This window comes from Lutjanus erythropterus, chromosome 18, assembly GCF_056507025.1.
Source record: "Lutjanus erythropterus isolate fLutEry1 chromosome 18, fLutEry1.hap2, whole genome shotgun sequence".
NCBI lineage: Eukaryota > Metazoa > Chordata > Actinopteri > Lutjaniformes > Lutjanidae > Lutjanus > Lutjanus erythropterus.
In genome coordinates this window covers 31066511-31088138 of record NC_139334.1, presented here as the reverse complement: position 1 = coordinate 31088138, position 21628 = coordinate 31066511, and the positions used below count along the sequence as shown (strand labels likewise).

The 21628-nt window shown below is 40.7% G+C and overlaps 1 protein-coding gene across 2 annotated transcripts in view; it reads left to right on the top strand.

Moving 5' to 3' along the window:
• npas3 (neuronal PAS domain protein 3) overlaps nt 1-21628 on the top strand; it is a 392919-nt gene that overhangs the window by 319841 nt on the left and 51450 nt on the right. For both annotated transcript variants that reach the window (XM_084742352.1, XM_084742353.1), the window contains exon 6: nt 8038-8218. In XM_084742352.1, coding sequence (XP_084598478.1) covers nt 8038-8218 — 181 coding nt within the window. The remainder of the gene's footprint in view (nt 1-8037; nt 8219-21628) is intronic.

The window sequence follows — 21628 nt, the reverse complement described above, 5'->3', positions numbered from 1 at the left end:
GTGTGTGTGTGTGTGTGTGTGTGTATGTGTGTGTTCATGCTACTCTACTGACAATAGAGATTCGTCCCCATTCATCTGACTGATAACGCACTAGTGCTGTCAACTGGAGACCAGCTCTATCCTCAAAAACACACACACACCTTTGATCACAATATACACACACATACATCACACACTCTTGCTGTTAGCGGCCATAGACACATAATTAACTTACTGTAAAAACAGCAATTATACACAGTTGCATTTATGTACATTATACACACTAACACATATACTGTGTACACGACTGCAAACACCGTTTTTGTTTTATGTGTAATTTATTGACTTTATAAATTCATTGAACAGTAGAATTCTAGAATCTTCACTGAGAATTCTCATTTTGGCAACTTGAAGAAAAAGTATGAGAAATAATCACTGACTTTATATGTGGAAAAGTAGTCAGTTGCCCCTACCAACTCGTTGTCACACTTCCTCTCATAAAACAGTCTCTGTCTCCGGCAGTGAGAGCCAACAGCTCCCACTGTTCGCTGTTGTTAATTTTGTGGTCCAGACTACTAGATGCTTCCTGAGTGTTGTTCAGAGAAAAGGTGATGTAACACAGTGGTAAACATGCTGCTATCCCAGCTTTTTTTTCAGTCAAATTCAGAACAACAAACAATAAAATTAATTAGTCTGAATATAAAATAATGCAACACAAACTCTGTGTTTTAATACACCAGGAATGGTTTTAAAATGATAGACAGTGAAATAGAACTGGTACTTCAGGGCAATATGGGTCTAGAGGGTTAACACATACTCAGATTGTTTAGTAAAGTTTTGCATCCCACAGTTTTATAAGTCAGTTGTTCCCTGATAATAATTTTGAGAATTAACCGATGAATGCTTTTCATTCACTGACTGTAAAGTCCAGAAAGATGAAGGTTCCCACAGCACATGAAGGCATCACAAGACAACAAAAAGTGTCATCAACATACTGATTAAAAAGTATGTTTCTTAAGTTTTTGTGTAAGAAAAAAACAAAGGAAAAGAGTCAGGAAAACTAGGAAATATGCAGTTTATCTTCCACCTTTTATTACAAAGTTTATGCTAATCTACAAATATTTCTCATTCTCCCTTTTGCTGCAATGACACACAGTTTTATCAGCATGGAATCAGTCATTTTTATCTCATCTTAAATAAATAGTTTAAGGCAGAAAGTGCAGAGATACAGAGGGACAATTTAATTTTTATATGGCATGAAAGTTCCATCTTGACCTTGTGTTTGACCTTCTGTGTTGTTGGTAGTTTGACAAAATCTCCACCGAGTAAGTTATTCTGTGATATTATATTTTATATAATAGTAAGCTATTCACCAATTTCTAAAAACACAACCTTCACGTGTAGAAAATGAAGATATCAGGAAGCTTGTGAAACGCTTCCATCGTTCATCATTTAAAGATGAAAGGAAGTTACTCTGCAGAGTTTTCTGCTCATGTCCATCGTTTCTCCTCGCTCCTCTAACGGAGGCCGACGCCCCATGAATCATTAACAGCAGAGTAATTATGCACTATCAAACTTGGAATATTACCCCACTTAGCTAATGTTTAATGCTGTAATTAATTCTGAACCCTGCGAGCCAACATCAATTTATTTGATTAGTACTTTGCAAAGTCACACGGAGGTTTTTTACTGTTTTGAGGTGTGTGTGTGTGTGTGTGTGTGTGTGTGTGTGTGTGTGTGTGTGTGTGTGTGTATGTGTGTGTGTGTCTGTGTGTGAGAGAGAGAGAGAGGGAAATTTTTCAGCCGTCGTGTGTTTGCGCGTGTGTGTGTGGCTTTAAAATGTTTCCATATTAATTAAAGTGTGATCCAGAGAGTGAGAAGCTGATTAATGGGAATTCAACGCTTCAGTTTTCATGTCTTTTATTTGCTGTTGTTTTTTGTTTTTTCTGGACAAAGTTGTTCCTTTCACAATAAGACAAAGGAGACTTCTGTTTTTATTTCACGTTGTGAGCAGGAGGTTCATGTAATGTTCAATAATCAATGATCAGTAATTATCGATATTGATGGATATGTAACTGGGTATGACATGACTTTATCTTGGCGCTGCTCTCTTTGTCTGACTCTTTTTCTTTGTTGTCTGTCAACTTGTGTTTTAAATAAAGGTTGCACACAGCTGAACAGAAGCAGTGATGTAACTCTTACACTGCAGTAATTACAGCTGACAGCAGCCTCCTCCATCACACACACACACACACACACACACACACACACACACACACACACACACGTACACACACACGCACACACTCATCCTAAAATATGGAGTAGAGTCTGATAAGAGAGGAAGGACAGATATAAACACACACACACACACTTTGATTTGCACAAACACACTCGCTTAACATTTACTCACATTCACAAACGTCTCTCTGTGTCTCTGTTGGACACGGTTATCACCGTCATTCTTATTGTCTTTTGTCACTTGATGTCCTTGTCTCGAAGGACGAGTGGAGCGATAAAGCCGCCGTTTCTGTTGTGTTTTAATAAGTTTTATCTGAAGACTTTAAACCGACAAACAACAACAGAATTCAAACTGAACCTGACGGGAGTGTCGAGTTTTCCACCCGGAGGTCATCAGGGTGACTTTCAGCTGCACGTATCAACACTGTTTCCATGCTTTAATTATCCTCACCATTATTCCTCTTGTATTAATTTTGAGGTGTGCTATGAGGCCAATAGTATGTGGACATATTTTTTTTCTAAGTTTGGTGTGGAGGAACTTGGCTGGCCTGCACAGAGCCCCCTCTGACACCTTTTGAACACCGTCTGTGAGCGAGACCTGATCACAAACATCAGTGTTGGACCTCATTAATCCCTGCAGCAGGTTCAACATCTGGTGGAAAGACTGAAACTAGAGGAGTCGGAGCAGCACATTAATGCCTCATAATGAGTTTGCAATCACAGCACACTTTGTTTGCATGTCCACATATTTTTGGCCACGTAGTGCACATTTACTTTACATGTACTGTTACATTTTGCTTTTATTCAACTATTATTCAGTTATGAACAGACAAATGTGCTTTGTTTCTAATATATGACACATTTTTAAACACATAATATGTAAATTCTGACACTAGGTGTCTCCCAAATTAAAACAAGAGCAAAAAACATAGTTTGATGATATTGTGAAGAAGCGTAGCATTATGGGAGTTGTGTCCTCATTTGTAAACGAGTACCAACATGTTTCTGACATCACTCATCACTCTGACATGCACTGTTACATTTAATAAATTATGGATTTCTCAGAATTTGAACATTTTTGGACATATTTGAGGTAGTCTAGCATTTTTAGACATTTGAATATGTTAATAAATACTAATAAATATTATAGCTTTAAAGAATGAGGGAGTCAAGTCAAATTTTGTTTGTATACTCCAGTATCACATATCACAATTTCCCTCAGGGGGCTTTACAATCTGTACAGTGTGCACCACCCCCTGTCCTGTAGACCCTCGAAAAAGAAAGGAAAAATCCCCCCCAAAAAAATGTAAGAAGCTGCAGTGAGAGCCACAGAGGAGGGATCCACCTCCTGAGATGGACAGACATGCAATAGATGTCGCGTGTTCAGAACAGAGCAGCAAAATCACAAAAATATACAGTATTTGAAAGCAGAGTTTGTGATATATTGAATTATAATATATATGTGAAGAATGAGTCCAAGATGTTAAACGATGGCAACAGAATTATCCAACCATGTGGAAAATTCTTTTAAAAGTCGCATTGATATATCCAGACTTAAACTCTCTAATATGGGTCAAGCTACACAAACACTGGATCCTACGTTACAACCTGTTCTCATTCCCAGGTTGTTACATGCTGACTTTTTGTCAGGCCCCTGTGTGTCTCATAGGTACCTTCTGGTGTCCATATGAGATGCACACTGGGATTGTAAGTAACTTCAATGTAAACTCCAGTGTGTCATTTGTATTTGTTAAATAGTTTTAAACTAAACTGAAATCTGTCCAGGTGCTGAGCAGACACAGAGTTGGAGACATGTTTGTCCTTCAACAACTTCAGAGTATTTCCCACTGTTTGATGAGCTCGAACCTTAGTTGTGTCCTCGTTGTATTTCGTCTCACTTCACTCTCTGCTGTCCCATAAAGACAAAAGATTCTGTGCAGAGGAAAAAAAAAACATTATAATGGTATTAAATCACTTGGCCAACCTCTGTGTAAAAGTCTGGAAGGATAACATGATGTATAGTGGTTGCGGTTGCCAAGGTTTCCGGCTGATTAAAACCCTCAGGTTGCCATACATCTTCAACTGGTGGTTTGGTGAAAAACAGACACTGGCACAAACTTGTGTGCGTTCAATCACAGTCACTTTATTTGCCAAGTAAACATATTGCACTTTGCCATGGCGGCATCAGTGCAGGAACAGACTGACAAATGTTAGTTTGTGTCCTTTCACGTGATTGGCTGATTACATGCAATTGGAAATGAAGTGAAGAGTTCACTGCTTACTGTGGTATGCGGTGGGACCGATTCACAAGTAAAGAAGAAGAAGGCGTACTTTTATTAATCCTTATTGGAGAAATTGCATGTTTTCATTGCGTTGTTGTCTAACACACAGACCCAAAATACACACACATGCACAAACAGGACCTATTTAGGAGCTACGAGTTTATACTATAATAAACATTATATGACAGACGGGCATATACAGGTACTTCGCCATAATAGAAGACTGGAAATCCCATAAACAACAGTTCAATCTGTAACTGTGCCTTAAGTGGAGTGTTCGCCATATCTTCATAAACTAAAGGTTAATCCGTCAGCCCTCATGCCCCCCAACACAGTGGTCAGACATTGCTAATACTGATTTGACCCTTCACCAAGCCCCGTCCTCCCTAGTTACTGTTGCTAAGTCTGCCAAGCTTTCCGTTCTCGCACTGCATTTATGCAGATTACAGTGACAACAGTGGCAGATCAAAATTGGGACTAATTGTTGAAACATGAGGTCTTAGACAGGTCGACAAAACCAGCTTCTGATTTCTAGCTGGCAACGGTGGATTTTGTCGGCTAAAATTATGATTTCATATGTGTAGCTGGCTGATGTAAGCTAATGCTAATGCTAACTCCTTGAGATGGCTGAGAAACTCCAGCTGACATTTTAATGTTTCCATCTGACACGCCATGTGAAAATGTTTATGTAAAGTTAGCTAACAGCTGTATGCATGATATGACGTTAAAGCTAAAAGACTGAGGCTAAAGCTAGCTTACATCTCAGCAAACATTGGTCGGATGGTGAAATACAGCAGGTATATCTACATGATAGATGACAGAAATACACTCATTAATGTGGGAAAAGGAAGAGCAGGGACTCGATTAGTGCAGCGGACATTGAGACGGGTCACCCAGCCAGACCAGCCGGACCACGATCACCACAAGAAGAGAGCCGGGTTAAGAGCTAAGCTAAACTTGCTGAGAGACGCACCATCGCCGACCCACTTTGATTCTGCATCAGCCCACATCCTCCTCCTCAAACCCCCACAGAACAAATGCAGATGCGGTGGGATCTAACAAATTTGTCTGGAGGTAAAGTTACTGCAGCTAGTCAGCTAGCATGCTAACAATCGTGGTGTGTGTGTTCGAGCAGATGATGACAGAGTTAATCCTTTATATCACTCTTCTCAGAGGTTCCTGCACACCTTCAGCATGGAGAGAAATGGAAAGCTTGACAGCTCTAGTTATGGTTGCTAAGTTGTGATTGGACATTTGCTCTTTGGAGGCGGAGCTTAGCAAAGGATTAATGTGACATCCTGCGAATGAGATGTAACAGTCAGCTCTCTTTCTGGTGTGTTTACGGACAGCTTGGACAAATCCTTCTGATCCTACCTTTGAGTAAAAGCTCATTTGCTTCCACCTCAGCTCCTTTTACTGCTTCTACTTCAACTCACACATTAACTTCATTTAGTGCTTTTACTTAAATTGACACTTATACTTTATTTAGAGTTTACATTAATGTACAACAGCGAATCAATTGATGCTGCTCTCTGTGACTGAAACTTCAGCTTCTTTCAGCATTTTACAAACAAGTGTAACTGGTGAATATTATAGTCTACAGTAATGAGCTGTTTCCCCAGTCTACTGTATGATAATTCTTTTAAAGTGTTGTTGCAGTAAGTGTCTGAATGTCTAATTCCATCTCTGCGTCGTTCCCTCTGTGTAATTAGCTCCAACAGTGACTTTATGTAAAATAGTTGTGCCAAGTTTTAATTGATTAAAAGTCGGCGTGTTATTTCGAGGAAGAACAATGTAGATCCAATTAGCACTGTAACGTGTAAACATGAACACTAACTCCCATGGTGCACCAGGGTCTGCGTGCCTCAGAGTGTGTGTGTGTGTGTGTGTGTGTGATTCAGTGATCAGTCTCATTTCTTAATCATCACTTTCTGCTCCAGATGAGACTTTATGAGGGGACTAAATTGCCTTAAAGGGATTTCTTATTAAAGGGATTACACCCATGTAATCCCCTTAGTCCCAGTGGACCCCCAAAAACCTGAACACACACACACACACACTCTCATACAGTACATAACCAGATTAGCATGTGAAAATAAATGTGCACAATGTTTTTGATTCGCTACAAATGAAAACACACACGTTAAATGCCAGAGCACAGCCGTCACGTGACCCCGTTGAAAATCATGCGCTTCATTGTGAGTGCATGTGTTCATTACACAAAAAGTACAAGTGTTTGTGTGTATTTATAACCTTGACATGAATCATTGTGCGCACGGTGTGTGTGTTTATGACTCTGTGTGTGTGTGTGTGTGTGTGTGTGTGTGTGTGTGTGTGTGTGTGTGTGTGTGTGTGTGAGTGTGTGTGAGTGTAGCGTAACGCTGTGGTTTTGGCGGCGCTCCCTCGTCTCATCCCCAATTAACGAAGACAAATCCGCTTCTATCTCCGCTAATGAGAGTCTTTAAGGTGAAGGGACTCTGTATTTATTTAATAAGAAGAAGCTTATTTATTCCATTTCCATGAGAAAGAAAAGCCGCCGCCGATTCGCTGGGGGACGGATTAGAGGAGGAGGTGGAGGAGGAGGAGGAGGAGGAAGAGCTGGAAAGAGAGGATGGGGAAGGGGAAAGAGACAAGAGAAAAGTGTGGATTAGAAGAGCAGGAAAAGGAGGAAGATGGAGGAAAGAGGAGGTGTAAAGCAACAAAAACCCATTGAAAATGCAGGGGTTACAAAGGAGGAAAGGGAGGGTGAAAAGAAAGAAAAAGAGTTAGGATAGAGGAGAAAGAGGACAGGGTGAACTTGGAGGAGGAAGGATTTGATGAAGTAGGAGATGAAGAGGATGAAGAAGATGAAAGATTAAGAAAAAGTGGTAAAGGAGAAAGAGGGAGGAAAGAGGAGGGGATGCAAGAGGATGACACACTACACGAGGAGGTGGAGATGGAGTAAAAGAGGAGAAGAGGAAGAGAGAAGAAGAGTAAAAGGGAAGAAAATTAAGAAAGAAAGGAGATTTAAGATGAGAAGGTTATAAATGAGAGGGCAACTGATGACATAGAAGAAGAAGACAGGCAATGAGATGAAATGGTTAAAAAAATGAGTAAAGAATAACTTTCCAGAAACATAACCACAGAATTTGAACCCTGAGTTTGGCTGTTGAGAAAGTCTAAACTCATTTACATTTTAAGCATAACCCAACAATTTACACTACTCTTGATGCATTCATGTGCTGTGGATGGTCCCATTTCCCAAGTTGGGAAGTCGCTCTTCTTAAATTGCCATCCACACAAAAAAACTATAAAAAAAACTATAAATGTGTTGTTTTAAAACTCCAGTGGATAGTGTAATCCATGCCACAGATTTAAAGTTGCAGTAAGCAGTAAAACAAGTACGATTCCTGTGGGATGAATTCTTAGACTACAACCATATTTATAAGGAGTAAAGAAGAAGAGGGTGAGAAATAGTGGCAAATAAGTAAAGTAGGAAAGAGGAGAGGAAACAGGAGGGATTGGAGGATGAGTAACTCTTTGTTCATCTCTGCAGGTGGAGCTGACTGGCAGCAGTGTCTTTGACTACATCCACCCGGGCGATCACGTGGAGATGGCAGAGCAGCTCGGCATGAAGCTTCCTCCAGGCCGAGGGATGTCTCTGTCGCAGGGAGCCGTCAACGAAGACGGGGCGTCCTCGGCTTCGTCGTCATCGCACTCTGAGACGCCCGAACCAGGTAGGAAATGCGAGAAAGAGGGAAAGCTGGAGGAAATATGTCTTACTCTGACAAAACACCATGATCAAAATCCAAGATGTGAAACAATGGTTGGAGGAAAAGGAGGAATACTGGATGGGAGTGGATAGAGGATGGATGTCTATTACTAGCCAGTGTATTTTTTGACCTTGTCAGACTTTATATGAGGTAGAAAAAAGGAAGAGATGGAGGAGAAAGAAGAGGGGGTAGTAAAGGGAGGAACAGGAGGGGAAAAGGACAGAGGATGGAGGAATGGGATAGTAGGGTGCAAAGGACAGAAGGAAAAAGGAAAGGGATAAGAGCAAGATGGAGGAGAAAATGGTCTCAGGAAAGATGTGAACCGAGGAAGAAGAACAAGGGATGAAATAAAGGTCATGAAAGTAAAGGAGGGATGGAAGGAGAAGGTCAGGAGGAAGTGAAGGGGGGGTGGAGGAAGATGAGGATAAAGAGTGTTAGGGCAGCTGGTTGTTTGGACTGAAAAATCACTTCAACCTGCAGAGATACTTAGATTATATCAACACACAAATACAGAAACCAGGAGTTGATTCACACTGAAATGTTTCTTGGTTTCTTGATCTACACATTTTCTCAGAACCTTACAGGTAAGAAATTGGGAAAGGTTTTGGAAAAAGGTTTCTGATAGGTATGCTTGTTGATGAAGCAGGAGCCAGCAGCCGATCAGCTTAGAGTAAAGATTAACTGAAGCGGACGGTTTTGCACAGACCACACACACACACCTCATCCTGATCTCTGTGAAACTCTCTTGACTGCCTCTTTAATGGCTAAGACACTAAGATGGTCACAAAATCCATCCATTGACAAATAAACACCTGCCAGAATACATAAAATCACTTATGTGCTCACTGTGCTAGTTCCCACTGTAGTAGGTGTCTGCAGGACCACATTTTGCCATGTCAGTATCAGATAATCATCGTGCGTATTCATCGAAATGCATGGGCCTACTGTTCTGGGATCAACGTTAACCATAGCACCAAATATTCAGTGTGTTTGCCACCCTGAGGCCACCAGGTTTTATCCCCATGCTATTTACAGTCTCACAAACATCCTGATTCCTACCAACATGCCGGGACTACTGACTAGTTTCCTCAACTAGTCGAGATCTCTAACTCACTTTTCATTGGAAACACCACATCATAATTTGTGGGAGAACACAAGTGTCACAGTTCTGTTGCATTAAAATCCCCTTTCTCAGTTGTATTCACATAAGTTTGCATTTGTGCCACCAAAAATTAACTTTGGCCACCAAATTTAGGGGCTTGGCGGCCCATGGGGCCAGTGCTTAGATATTTTACCACCTTTCCTGCTACTCCTTTAAATAAATAGACATTTGTTTAGATGTTTCTTGTCATTTATGCAAATCCTCTTCTCTCACTTGTTCCCCAATATCCCAGCATTCCCTGCTGCAAGTTTGAGTATAATTAGTGCGCCACATTGTAAAACCATCACTGCCGTAAACTGGGGAAGGACACATTCCTCATTGGGATTCTTTGCATCGCCGTTTTCTATCCCTCCATCCTTTTATCCCTCCATCCTCTCCTGCACCACATGTTCAAGACTTTTACCTTCCAAACGGTTTTCATTGTGCTCCTCTCTCTCTCTCATGCTGATGATAATTTAAGTATTAGGGGAAAATCCATTTATAAATTAAACAAAATGACTTGATATCCATCGAGTCCCTTAGTTCATCAGCCTGTTCAAACAAGGAGGGGAAGATTGGCTTCGCGGCGGCCGGGGTCTTCGGAGACGGCACGGTAATTAGATCTGCCGCGGATTTATTCTTGGCTGATTGGTGCTGGTGATGGTTGAGGGGGGGCTTTAAATTAATTGGAGTTCCACATTTGAGGTTTTTGTTCTTTTTTTTCCTTTGACTTTCTGCAAACCTCTAACCGAGCCTCCCCATGCACCAAACTGGAGATGGGAAGGATGTGAGGACATATATGTGGTCGTCAATGTCAATTTGTCTGGAGAGAAGGAAAAGAAATGGAGATCTAAAACATGGATCGGTGTTTCCCAATGCTAATATGCCCTAAAGATAGAAAGATATGAAGACATTGAAGAAGAAAAAAGGGAGAATAAGGGTTTATATGAATGTCTCAGCGATTCCCAAAGTTAATTTGACCAGAGAGAGAAAAAGAGAAAAAGAAAGAAGGAGGGGGTGAGGACAAAGGTGTTTGTTCTCCCATGTTAATTTGTCTAGAGAGAGAGAGAGATGGAAAGAAATAGAAAGAAAGAGAGGCAGGGGATGTAGGGACGTGTTTGAATGTGCATGAGTGCTTAGCAATGTTAATTTGTCCAAAGAAAAGGAGAGAAGAGGGAGGGAGAGGTTTCAGACGGACATGTATGAATGTGAAGGAGTGATCCCCAATGATAATGTGACCAGAGAGGCAGGAAGACGGAGGATTAAGATTCATGTATGTGTTCTTTAATGTTAATTTGTCTGGAGAAAGAGAGGTGGAATAAAAAGAGAGGAGGGATGAGCAGGGCCGGTATGAATTTGTATGAGTGTTTCCCAGGAGGAGGTGGGGCTTATATCAGGTGTCCAGGGTAACAGGCCTGTTCATTTCTCCCTCAGACAATGTGAGGTGAGTGTTTAAACTGTTGGATGGACATGGAACTCTTTTGATTGAATCGTCAGCATAATGAGAACCACTGGTGCCGTGTTGCTGTTCTCTGTCGTTCTCTAACCGGACCTGCAGACTGAAAAGTGTTATTTCAGGTTTCAGTGCAACAATAGCAGCGTTGAAATCCAAATTAATCAGAAATTTTAATCAAATTCTGAGTAAATTAGCAAAAGTAAATGCGGAAGGGGAGGGTGCAACAAGATGGTGTAGTTAAAAGGACGCCAGTCAAACCTCAAACGGTGAAAAACAGAAGAAAACAGGATGGAAATCAGACATTTCTGTTTGTTTCATGCATCAATGTTCCATCAGATCAGATTGTCAGCGTCGAAGATGTGAACCGGCACCTCGATTCCCAAGCCAAGTCCTTACAGACCAGTCTCCTGAGTGAAAGCCTTGACCTACCCCTCCATCCCACCTCCTCTATACGTGGACTTTCTCAGTCTTTATACTATGTCACCGGACTCCGGCACATCAAAACACACCTGAAATTTGGGTCATATTTGGCTTGAAACATGGCTAATGATCAGTGACTTTAAAAGCTAATAAGAGGCCAAAACAGTGCATAACAGTTTATATTATAATGTTGAAGGATTTTCCCTGGAAAGTTATCATGGCAGCAAAAGTTGAGCCAGGATGAACGTTTTTACTTGGACGACTCTGTGGTCTTTTGCTGTACCGTCATTGTTCCAATGGCCCATCACTCTAAAACCCCAACTGTCTGAAAAATGTCCCTTTGCACCAAAATCCAAAATTTGTCTGACAGCCCATTATACCAAAACAAACCGCCATTGCTCTGAAAATACACACACTCCCTGCAGTGACACACTAACTGCTTTCTTTCAGGCCAGTGGGGCATTTTCTGGGGGCTGTTGGGGTTTCAGAGTATTGGGCCTTTACAACAAAGGGCAGTATCCACAGCAGCATCAATACTGGAGTTATATTTACTTGCATAGTGTCATATACTTCTCCTCAAGCCATAGTATTTCCAATAGCAATAACATCCCAACAGTTGTGCTGATGCTCTTTTCCAAACTCAACACCTTCAGTCTTGAAGCACTAACCCTCAAGATACAAGATATCAGAGAGTTTGTAGACAAAAGCTGAGAGATGATTTCTATAAAATTTTAGAATCAGTTCATTCTGCGTCCTGCAGCTCTTTTATAAACACGTCCAGTATAGATACAAACTTAAGTTACGAACAGTTTAAGATTCAGATTCCCCCCGTTACAGCAATGAACCTATATTTTGTTGTTTGTGTTATTTTCTTTAACATTAAATTCACAGCGTCCTCCACTCCAGACGATGAGTAATGCATTTCCACAGGCGCCTTCTTCATTAGTTTTCATTCCAGTCGATAGCTGGCGAACACCACGCCTGCTAACGTGTCCGGCTGAGCTTTTCCATTTGTTTACTTTCTCCTTTCCTCCTTCTCTTCCTTCTCTTCCTCCTTGAGGCGTCTTTGTTTCTTTCGTCCTCCCTCACCAGCATTCCTCCGTTCATCACCTGCCTTTTTCTCCGTGCACTGGGGAGTCTCCGATCGATCGCTGCTGACTTTGTTTCTCTGTGAAGTTTCACACTCTGGGCGCCACCTCATCCGTCCGTATGCTAATGGTTTATAGTGGGGTGATTCTGTGGCTGTTGCGTTGTGTTAACTTTATCTGGAGGACATATATAGTCATTTATTGGATTTGATCATATCATTTCTGACAGTTTAAAAAAAGTCTGCAGAGGAAAAAAGAGACTTTTCCGCAAAAAAAAGATTCTTTAGAGACAGGAAATGTACATTCCTGACAGTTTCATTCCTGCAGTATCCCCTAATGACATACATCTAAGATCAGTCATCCAAAACTGTTGTCACACTGGATGTTATGTTATGTTAGTATTAAGTGTTAAGATTTTTCATCAGAGGCTCGTGTTTGACAATGATTTAGCTTTTTATTAGCTTTTTAAAATCTACATCCTCAGCAGAAATCTTTTAATGGATATTAGTTGAAATATCACTAACATTAGCAGTTGTCTGTGTAGCCAATGTTAGAGTTTGCCAGTGTAGCTATCGTTAGCAGTGAAGAGTGTGTAGCCAACACTAGCGGTTGTTCTGTGTAGCTACCATTAGCTGTTGGTCTGTGTAGCTAATGGTAGCAGTTGGTCTAGTAGTTGTTGTTAGTGGATTACAGTTACCTTTTTTGGTATCCAAATTGTGTAATCTTGTTACTGTTGGACAAAACAAAGACAACACAACTGAGAAATGAGCCTGTAGACTTTGCTGCACAGCCTTTCTTTCCATGTATAAAATGATTTCACTTACAGGTCTGTAATGCACCCGAAAAAACTGAGACGTTTCGAGGGACAGCTCCAGTCAGGGACATACCACCAAAAATATGGACCGGCCCATCCAAAGCTTGAGTATCTATCATTGGTTCGGTGAAGGGGTTAAGTGAACGGTCAATTGTCCCGTTTGATAAACCCCACCCATCAGGGACTCCATGCAGGTTAAAGCAGCTCAAAGTTGCTTCATTTGCACATAAAGTTCATCAGCCTGAATTGGATTTTTCTGAGGTTAATAACTGCGTATATACCTCGCTGGCTGCTCTGTCATAATATATCAGGCAGCTGACCCCATCCTTTTAATTACAGTCACGCTCATAAAGTATTGAAATTGGAGTTAAAATATGAGATGACCTTGGAGGAGAGAGATCTTCCTTTGAAGCTCAGCGCTGCTTTCAACACCCTCTTGCACTTAAAGAGAGTCATCTTTAAAAGCACATGACGCAATTTGACTAATATCAGTCAAACTGAGGCGGCGAGGCTCCACGTCTCTAACCGTTCTGAAGGGTGAGTGGTGGAAAATTATTACTCATAAGTGTAATTCAGAGTCTCGCTGAGAGGAGGAAAAACTCTCCCTGCTGCTCTTATTTTCTCTCACTTCAGTGTCTTCATTATATATCATCAGTTCAGGGTCACAGGAACACTTATAGTCTGTCTTCTGTCTGCCTGCTGTTGACTTTGACCTTTGACCTCCTCACTGGAGGTTACTTGTAATTTAGATCATGAAGGAAGTGGAGATAGTTTTGACCTCATAAATGCACACTTTGATTAAGAGAATTCATCACCTCAAAACTGTGTCAACAGGTGCTTATTTTTGCTTTTTTAGAACTGATTTTGTTGCAGTTTAGCTCAGAAAAGTTGGACAAAACTTCTTACTTATGTTGTTCTCTCCTGGCTAGATCCTTGCTTGTGTTCTATCAGCTCTCAGGTGTACATTGTTTTGGATAAAAGTGTCTGCTAAATGAAATTGTAAGAACTCTAATGGTTCAGGACCCAAAAGTTCCTAGTTGGTAGCAAAAGATTGCAGGATTTCCTTGATCGTAAGTGTGAACTGATATTTTACAGGTTGTTGTACATTTTGCAACAACCTCCATTGATGACTCCTCTTTGATTACAGTGATTCTGCTCAAAAATGGTGGAATCGCAGGTTGGGTCACCAGATAACACCAAGGCTCCAAGAAACTTGGAATGGAGCCGGTTCAAAAACCAAAAAGTCAATCTGGTGCAGCAGGGATAATGGCCCTTTCAGACACAGTAGAATTTTAGCTGCACTCGCCACTAGGTTCAGCACAACCTTACACCCAAAGTTCAACCTACTTGCATTTTGGGGCACAGCTGGAACTGTGCGTACCGTCCACTTTGCACAATGCAGCAAGAGCTGTCTTGGTAGGGTGTAAACCAGTAGAAATATTGTGTTTCAGAGCACAGTTGCAATGTGTCTGACAGAGCCGAAAGAGTCAGAAATGAGCTTGAACCAAAGAAATCTGTCCATCATGAGTTTGTCAGCATGCTGAGATCAATACAAGCTGAGATTACAGGGATTGCAGCAGGAACACAAGTCTTCATTTCACTCATATACAACAAAGATAGAGTGTCCCATTAAACATTATGATCCCATTATGATCCCCCCAGCTCAACATCTGCTCATCACCTCTCCAATATCTGTGGAACCTAAAACTGTCTTTTTCCCTTGTGAAGAAAAGCAAAGTAAGACATCTAGAGTTTGGAATATTACGATCTGTTTCACCAAAAGAAAACAAAACTGAACTGTTGTGTCTGAGATGCTGTGACAGTTTACCTCTGCAACTCTACACTTCTTTTTGTTTCTTTTTTACCCTTTTCACATCATAATTTGGACCTGGCTTTCAAGAGCATTTACATTGATGTCTCATCTTCTAATCATCTATAATTTGTTACTGCTGACATTTAGTTAACTTTATTTTTTTGTTAGTTTCATCATGTTGTCAGACTACTTTTAATGCAACATATAGACCTAAAGTACAACAAAAACATGTCTTAGAAATTTCACATTATTACTACAGAAGAATGTCTTTCTTTTGGGTTTAGGTTCTTTTTACTTTTTCTCTTTTTTTAGCAGCTTCAAAATAACTCTAATATTTCAAACATCTGTGTTTGCTCATTTGTTTGGTTTCTAAAGAATGTCTCTCATCAACGTGGTGTTTTTTTCCCATCTTGAATGACAGAGGTTCCACAAATGCATCATCAAGAGAATTTGTCCTTTTTTGTTGCATTTAGAGTCAAAAATCTCTGATGTCAAAGTGGTTTTTGAACACACCATGAGGTCGAGATTTCAAAAACAGTCCCTCCACAAAACTGTATGACCAAACAATGATGACACCTTTGACACAAATATGAGTTTTTACATCCCTTATTTCCTTTGTCCCTTCTTATCTAAACTCAAGCTTTGTTCTTTGCTGCTCTAATGATCTGTTGTACCTGCAGGCAGACTTTCTTTGGCTGAACACATGTACAGAATACACAGAATTAAATGTTCACATTTACAACAACATACAACAGTGTCCTGATGTAACTGCATCCCATAAAACAACCCCAGCGTTTCTTTCCATTTCTTCGAAACGTCTCCAAACTTTTCTCAAGTCAAACTTGTGATGTTTGACTTAAAGGACAGAAAAGTCCCTGCGGTGTTTTGCTTTTGAAAAACCTGCCTGCTGTCTGCACTTAATTTCATTCACATTCAGGCCATCAAACAGAAAAGCTTGCAGTTAATTGCGTATTTATTTCAATTTTCTCTCATCAGAGAGAAAAATGAGTTAGAAAAACACCCAAATTTCAAAGTCCTTCTGGAAGTAACAGTAATTCTGCCCTCCAGGAAAACACCATAAGTTCTCCATTATTAGCTCCTTGCAGTCTAATTGTCCGCGGCGTCCCCTTATTTCAACATCATAAGTCTTTGATTATTGTTGCTAATTACGCTATTAGCACAATGGAGGGGAATAATTCGTCATAATCGCTCACATTTATCATAATTACCCAAGTTTACAGTCACCTACGTTTAATGTCATTTAGAGCGGCCATCGGCAGCGGCTGCTGCCCAAGGACAAGCTCACTCTGTGTGTGAGTGTAAGTGTGTGTGTGTGTGTGTGTGGGTGTGTGTGTGTGTGTGTGTGTGTGTGTGTGTGTGTGTGTGTGGGTGTGTGTGTGGCGTGTCAGTGGTGAAATGTGTTTGTATTTGCATTTGAAATGTCACTTGGACTCCAGGACAGAAGGCAAAGGTCAAATCTGGCGGGATACACACACACACACACACACACACACACACACATACACACACACACACACACACCAGTCTCTTGTAGTATACACTCCAGTCATCTTTCACCTCTTTGAAAGGTTTGATCCTTTCATCAAACTTTTCTGTGCACCATAACAGTTTTTTTAAATATAATTTTCCCCCTGCATTGCTTGACTCAACTCAGTTTTGTTACCAGGTGCTTTCCTCTACTTTGTGCAGATAGAACCTCCTCAACTCGGGAAGACGATGCCACATAAAACTGCCCAACATAATGATCGCCTCTTCAGCAGTTGGGAGAGCTTGAGGAGCTGCAGCCTTTATTCCCTCTAACTGTAACCCACACTGTACATTTACTGCTTAACCTACAACTTTCCTTCAACCACACACTCACTACAGCGTTACTCTTAGAACAAACACATACGATAACTCAAAACATTGTTTTTAAAAATATTGTCTAAATTCATCAAAGTGACTGTAATGACTAAAATTTTAATATTTTCAATGAAAACTGTTTAATTTTTCAGGCACTAAAAAAAGACAAATCAGGTTCACAGCTCACTCTTATTTTTTTTATTTTAAATGGGTTATAGGTCAGCAAAACTTTTGAAAGTTTGAGTTGGGTTCAAAACTCAAAAATCTATTGCAGTGCGTTGCGTTGGCATTTTAAGTCGTCCCAACTATTTTATTTGACAGTGTACATGTTATTTGTTATTTCAGAACAAATTCTTTACAAAACATCAGTAAGTTGCTGCTGTTTCCTGTGTGAAACCAAAAGACTTATTTTAAATTTAAGTTGCTCAAGGTGTGTTACTTAGATGACATATGTGCATTTTTTTAATCCAAACCATGATATTTTCCTAAAGACTGCAACTGTTTCACAAAGTTAACCCCGTCTTTAATATGACTTGACCAAAATCAATCAAACTTTCGTAACACATTTAAGTCCAGTTCGCCCGTCACTGTCTGTGCTCTCTGCCGCTCAATGGTTATTTTTGAGTCTTTGCCAACCTCTTCTGTCTTTTAGGTATCAGGACGTGTTTCTGTAGATGAGTCCACTGTTCTGTGAGAACAATGTCAACTCCCACACACGAGAGAGCAAAGCCGTCTCCCTTCTATCACAAAGAAAACACACATGAATCGGTCAGTGTGTGTTGTTGCAGTGAGGAGCAGTAACATGAGGAGAGTTGGCGCGCAGCTGCAGCCTCGACTGAACCGACTGTTTTCTGGAACAAAAAGTGGTCTGGTCTTTTTTTTGTCAGACCTGCTAAATGATTTCCATACAGCAGATCCTCTAAACTCCGCTCTCACTGGGAGAATTAGTCACAATGGATTTAGTAAAAGTGCTCAAATTAATTAAATCAGTGTCATGAGTGTTTTTTAAAGAAAAGCAATAAAACCACTTGAGGCAAACAAAGAACTTTTCAGAGGCGGAGGATTATTACTAAAGCAAAATTATCCGTTTGGTTAAGTTTTATTAAACTGCCACCCGCTCGCCACCGCTTTAAATGGAATCTTTAGAGTACACAATAGCCAATCACGGGCTATTATTATTAGAGTTTTCTAATTAGGCTCCTTAACGAGGACGGGGCTGTTTACAATGGGAGCCGGAGCTGTTCAGATAACAGCGGCAGAGGACAGGGCGGCTCCGGACCACAAATAAAGCGCTCCTCTCTGCTATCTGTCTGTCACAGAGGCGATAACACGGGAACTTCTCAAGGTCCAAGGCTCAACTTTTAATTTGTGGGGAGGCAGCGAGGGTGTGCGTGTGCGTGCATGTGTGTGTGTTTGTGTGTGTGCACGCACTCAATCAAACTAAGTTTAAAGAGAAGGAAGGACAGTGTGTGATGAAGAGGTGTGTGTGTCTGGTGGTATAAAATGAAATGTAGGGAAGTATGTGTTTAAGTTTTGATTTGGCAGAACTGAAGAAAGAGGGAAGGAATGACAGGAAGAAAGAAAGAAAGGCCTTTTAAAAGAGGCATTTACTGGATGTCAAAAAAGAAGGAATCCGGAGAAATAGCATAGAAAGAAAGAAAAAGAGAAGTTGGAGGTTTTTATACTAATGTTTTAGTTTTTTTACTACACTGTGTTTATTTGATATTTTGATTTACAGAGTCAGAATAATTCTAAAAAATATCATCAACAAATAAAATCTGAAATATTATAATAGGACAAGATAAAACTTTATCGATCCCTTGTTGGAATTCAGAAGCAGTAAAACTCCACTGCTCCACATTTATCAGCTCCAATCCAATAATCCAATTATATAATATTATTCTAAAATGGGATATTCTGTATAATGAGAGACCTACTTTTACTGTAGATGCTGATGAATATTTGACTACTTTTACACTTATACTTTTACTTGTAACAGAGTATTTTTACACTGTGGTATGAGTACTTTTCCTGGAGTAAAAAGACATGAGTACTTCCTCTCCCGCTGGTGAACTGAAACTAAGGAGGAAAAATTAAAGAAATGGAGAGGATGGATGGATGGATGGATGGATGGATGGATGGATGGATGGATGGATGGATGAAAGATGGACAGAACTGAGGTTTCAAATATAGGTGATAACAGAGGGGGAAAAGATGGAGGAAAGAAGAAGGGGAAAGGGAGGAAAAAACAAAGAAAGAATGGATTAGGCCTAATGAAAAAGGAGGAGAGGAAAAGGAATGAAGGAAATAGAGGAAAAGAGAAAAGGGAAGGGAGGAAGGACTAAGGTTTCAAGTAAAGATGATGATGACCAGAGGGAAGAGAAAGACAAACTTAAAGGAAGACAGAGAGGAAGGAAGGAAGGAAGGAGGGAAGGTCGGACAGAAGGAGGGATGGAGAGAGGGAAGGACGGAAGAGAAGAGGAAGAGAGGAGGGAAGAAAGAAAGCAGGTCAGTAAAGATGGAAGGAACAATCGAAGGACTGAAGTTTTGAGTGATGATGATGATGGAAGGAAAGAAAGTGAGAAGTGAAAGAAGGATGGACAACAGCGACAGAATGGAGGAAAAGAAAAGAGGAAAGAGGAGGAGAGTGTGAATGTCCTCGGGGCTGAATGCTGGTGCAGGCAGCACAGCAGGAGGAGGTCAAAGGTCACAGCTCTACAGAGGCTGGCTGGGGTCTCACACACACACACACACACACACACACACACACACACACACACACACACACACACACACAGTGCCTCAGTCTGCCTCGCAGCGATCTGACTGGTCACTCATCACTGCTGTCATGTGAAAACCTCCTAACTCCTCATGTGGACGATTTTAACTGAATCAGTTCATGAGCAAAGAAAGTTTTTAGGGTTTTTCAATTTAGAAAACAGAAGTTATTTGACGTGTTTCAGTCCTGAAAAACTGATTCTTGTAAGTGAAACCATTTTTCAACACCATACTTGGTAATATAGACATGTTTTTACAACCATACACACATATATACAAGAACCAGTGTCGGGAGAAGTATTCAGATCCTTTAATTAAATAAAAGTACAAATACAACAGTGTAAAAGTACTCCATTACAAGTAAACATGTTGGATTTAAATTCCTACTCACTCAAATGTAATTAAAGTATCCAAAATGAGGTGAAGCCCAACCTGTTCTCATCCTAAATCATCCCTGATGATGATGCTGTAGAGTCCCTCAGCGTCTCACACAGGTACCCTTAACCATCTGTATAAGATGCTGGGAGAAACACTTTTAAACATGTGAATAACATCACAGTTTGGTCAGGTTTAGGGAAATATCATGGTTTGTTTTTAAATACGTATGATAAGTTGCATAAGCCATGTAGCATTAGGTGTGTTGGAGAGAGGCGAGGAGACCAAAAAGTTGCAAAAGGACTGTCTAACTTGCAATATATCATTTATTTGCGACATTTCGGTGTTAGACCTTCATCATGCAGAGGTTTGCCAAAGATGTGTGGGAGTTCTGTTCCAACATTAATCAACTTAAAACTTAAGATCAAAAGCGCCCAATCTTTTCCATGCCAGGGTTTCCCAAATACCATTAGCCTTCTATCTATCTTTAAAAATCTAAAATTATCAGTTTTTTTGGGGCTTCTGCTGAGTGTTTTTGTTTCAAGTGACGCTGAAGTTTAGACGTCAGAAGTTTAGGTTTTAAACACTTATTTGCCATTCCTGTGTGTGAGTAAATGTTTGCTGCATCATATTTGCAAGAACTCCTGGTCAAGTAACACTCTCACCTACAGCGTTAAAAAAAAAAAAAAACATTTTTAAAGACATCTTGCAAAAGGTGGACCACAGCTATAAATTAACGCTTCAAGGGCTTTAGCATGGAACCCCTGCTTTAGATAACGTTGACTTTTGGTTTGACATGGGACACGAACTCCAGTCTCCTGGTGAAAGTGTTTGTTGTACCCGTCCATCCCCACACCTCCTCCACACGTACACTACGTCACCTGACATGGATGAGTTAACACTGAAGTTACATAATCGTGGCATTCTGTTTTTATTTATGTTTTGCACAACATCACAACTTTTTTGGAACTGAGTTGATGCTTTCCATCTCTTGACAAGAACCTTATTAAATCAAACGCGGTTTAAAATGGTCAGAATATTGATTGTGGTTCGACTCGGTCCTCCCTGCAGCACGAGGACTTGCAGCAGATCCTCTCCCGGCTGTATCTCGATCAGAAGTGGCAGCGGAGCTTCTTCAAACTCTCTGTAAAAGTCTTATCATGTAAAGCGACATGTGTGCGTCTGTTCCATCTGATCAGAGACAATAAGTCGTAGTTTGTGTTCATCAGATGCCGGAGCAGCTCTTCACAGACGTGTTTGTAAAACTGGTTAGCAGCTCGATGAACACGGCCGCCGCGTCTATTCCTCCTCACGCCTTCCTCTGATTACGGATGCTAATCTGTTCAGTCCATCCATCTGTCCCTCTCTCCGCCGCCGCCTGGATTCAATTACACCAAACACACTCCTCGCTCTGTTATCCTCGCCCTCTCTGTTTCTTCTTCGTCCTCGGCCCTATTCTTCTTCTTCTTCTTCTTCTTCTTGTGTTTTGTTTTTTTTTTTGCCTTCCTCTCTTGTTTGGTCGTCTTTTATCTGGGGATGCTGCTGTCGTCTGGCCAAACATTAACACAGAGGCGCGAGAGAAATTAAAAGAGAGGAAATAAAGACAGAAGGACTCCGAAACACAAA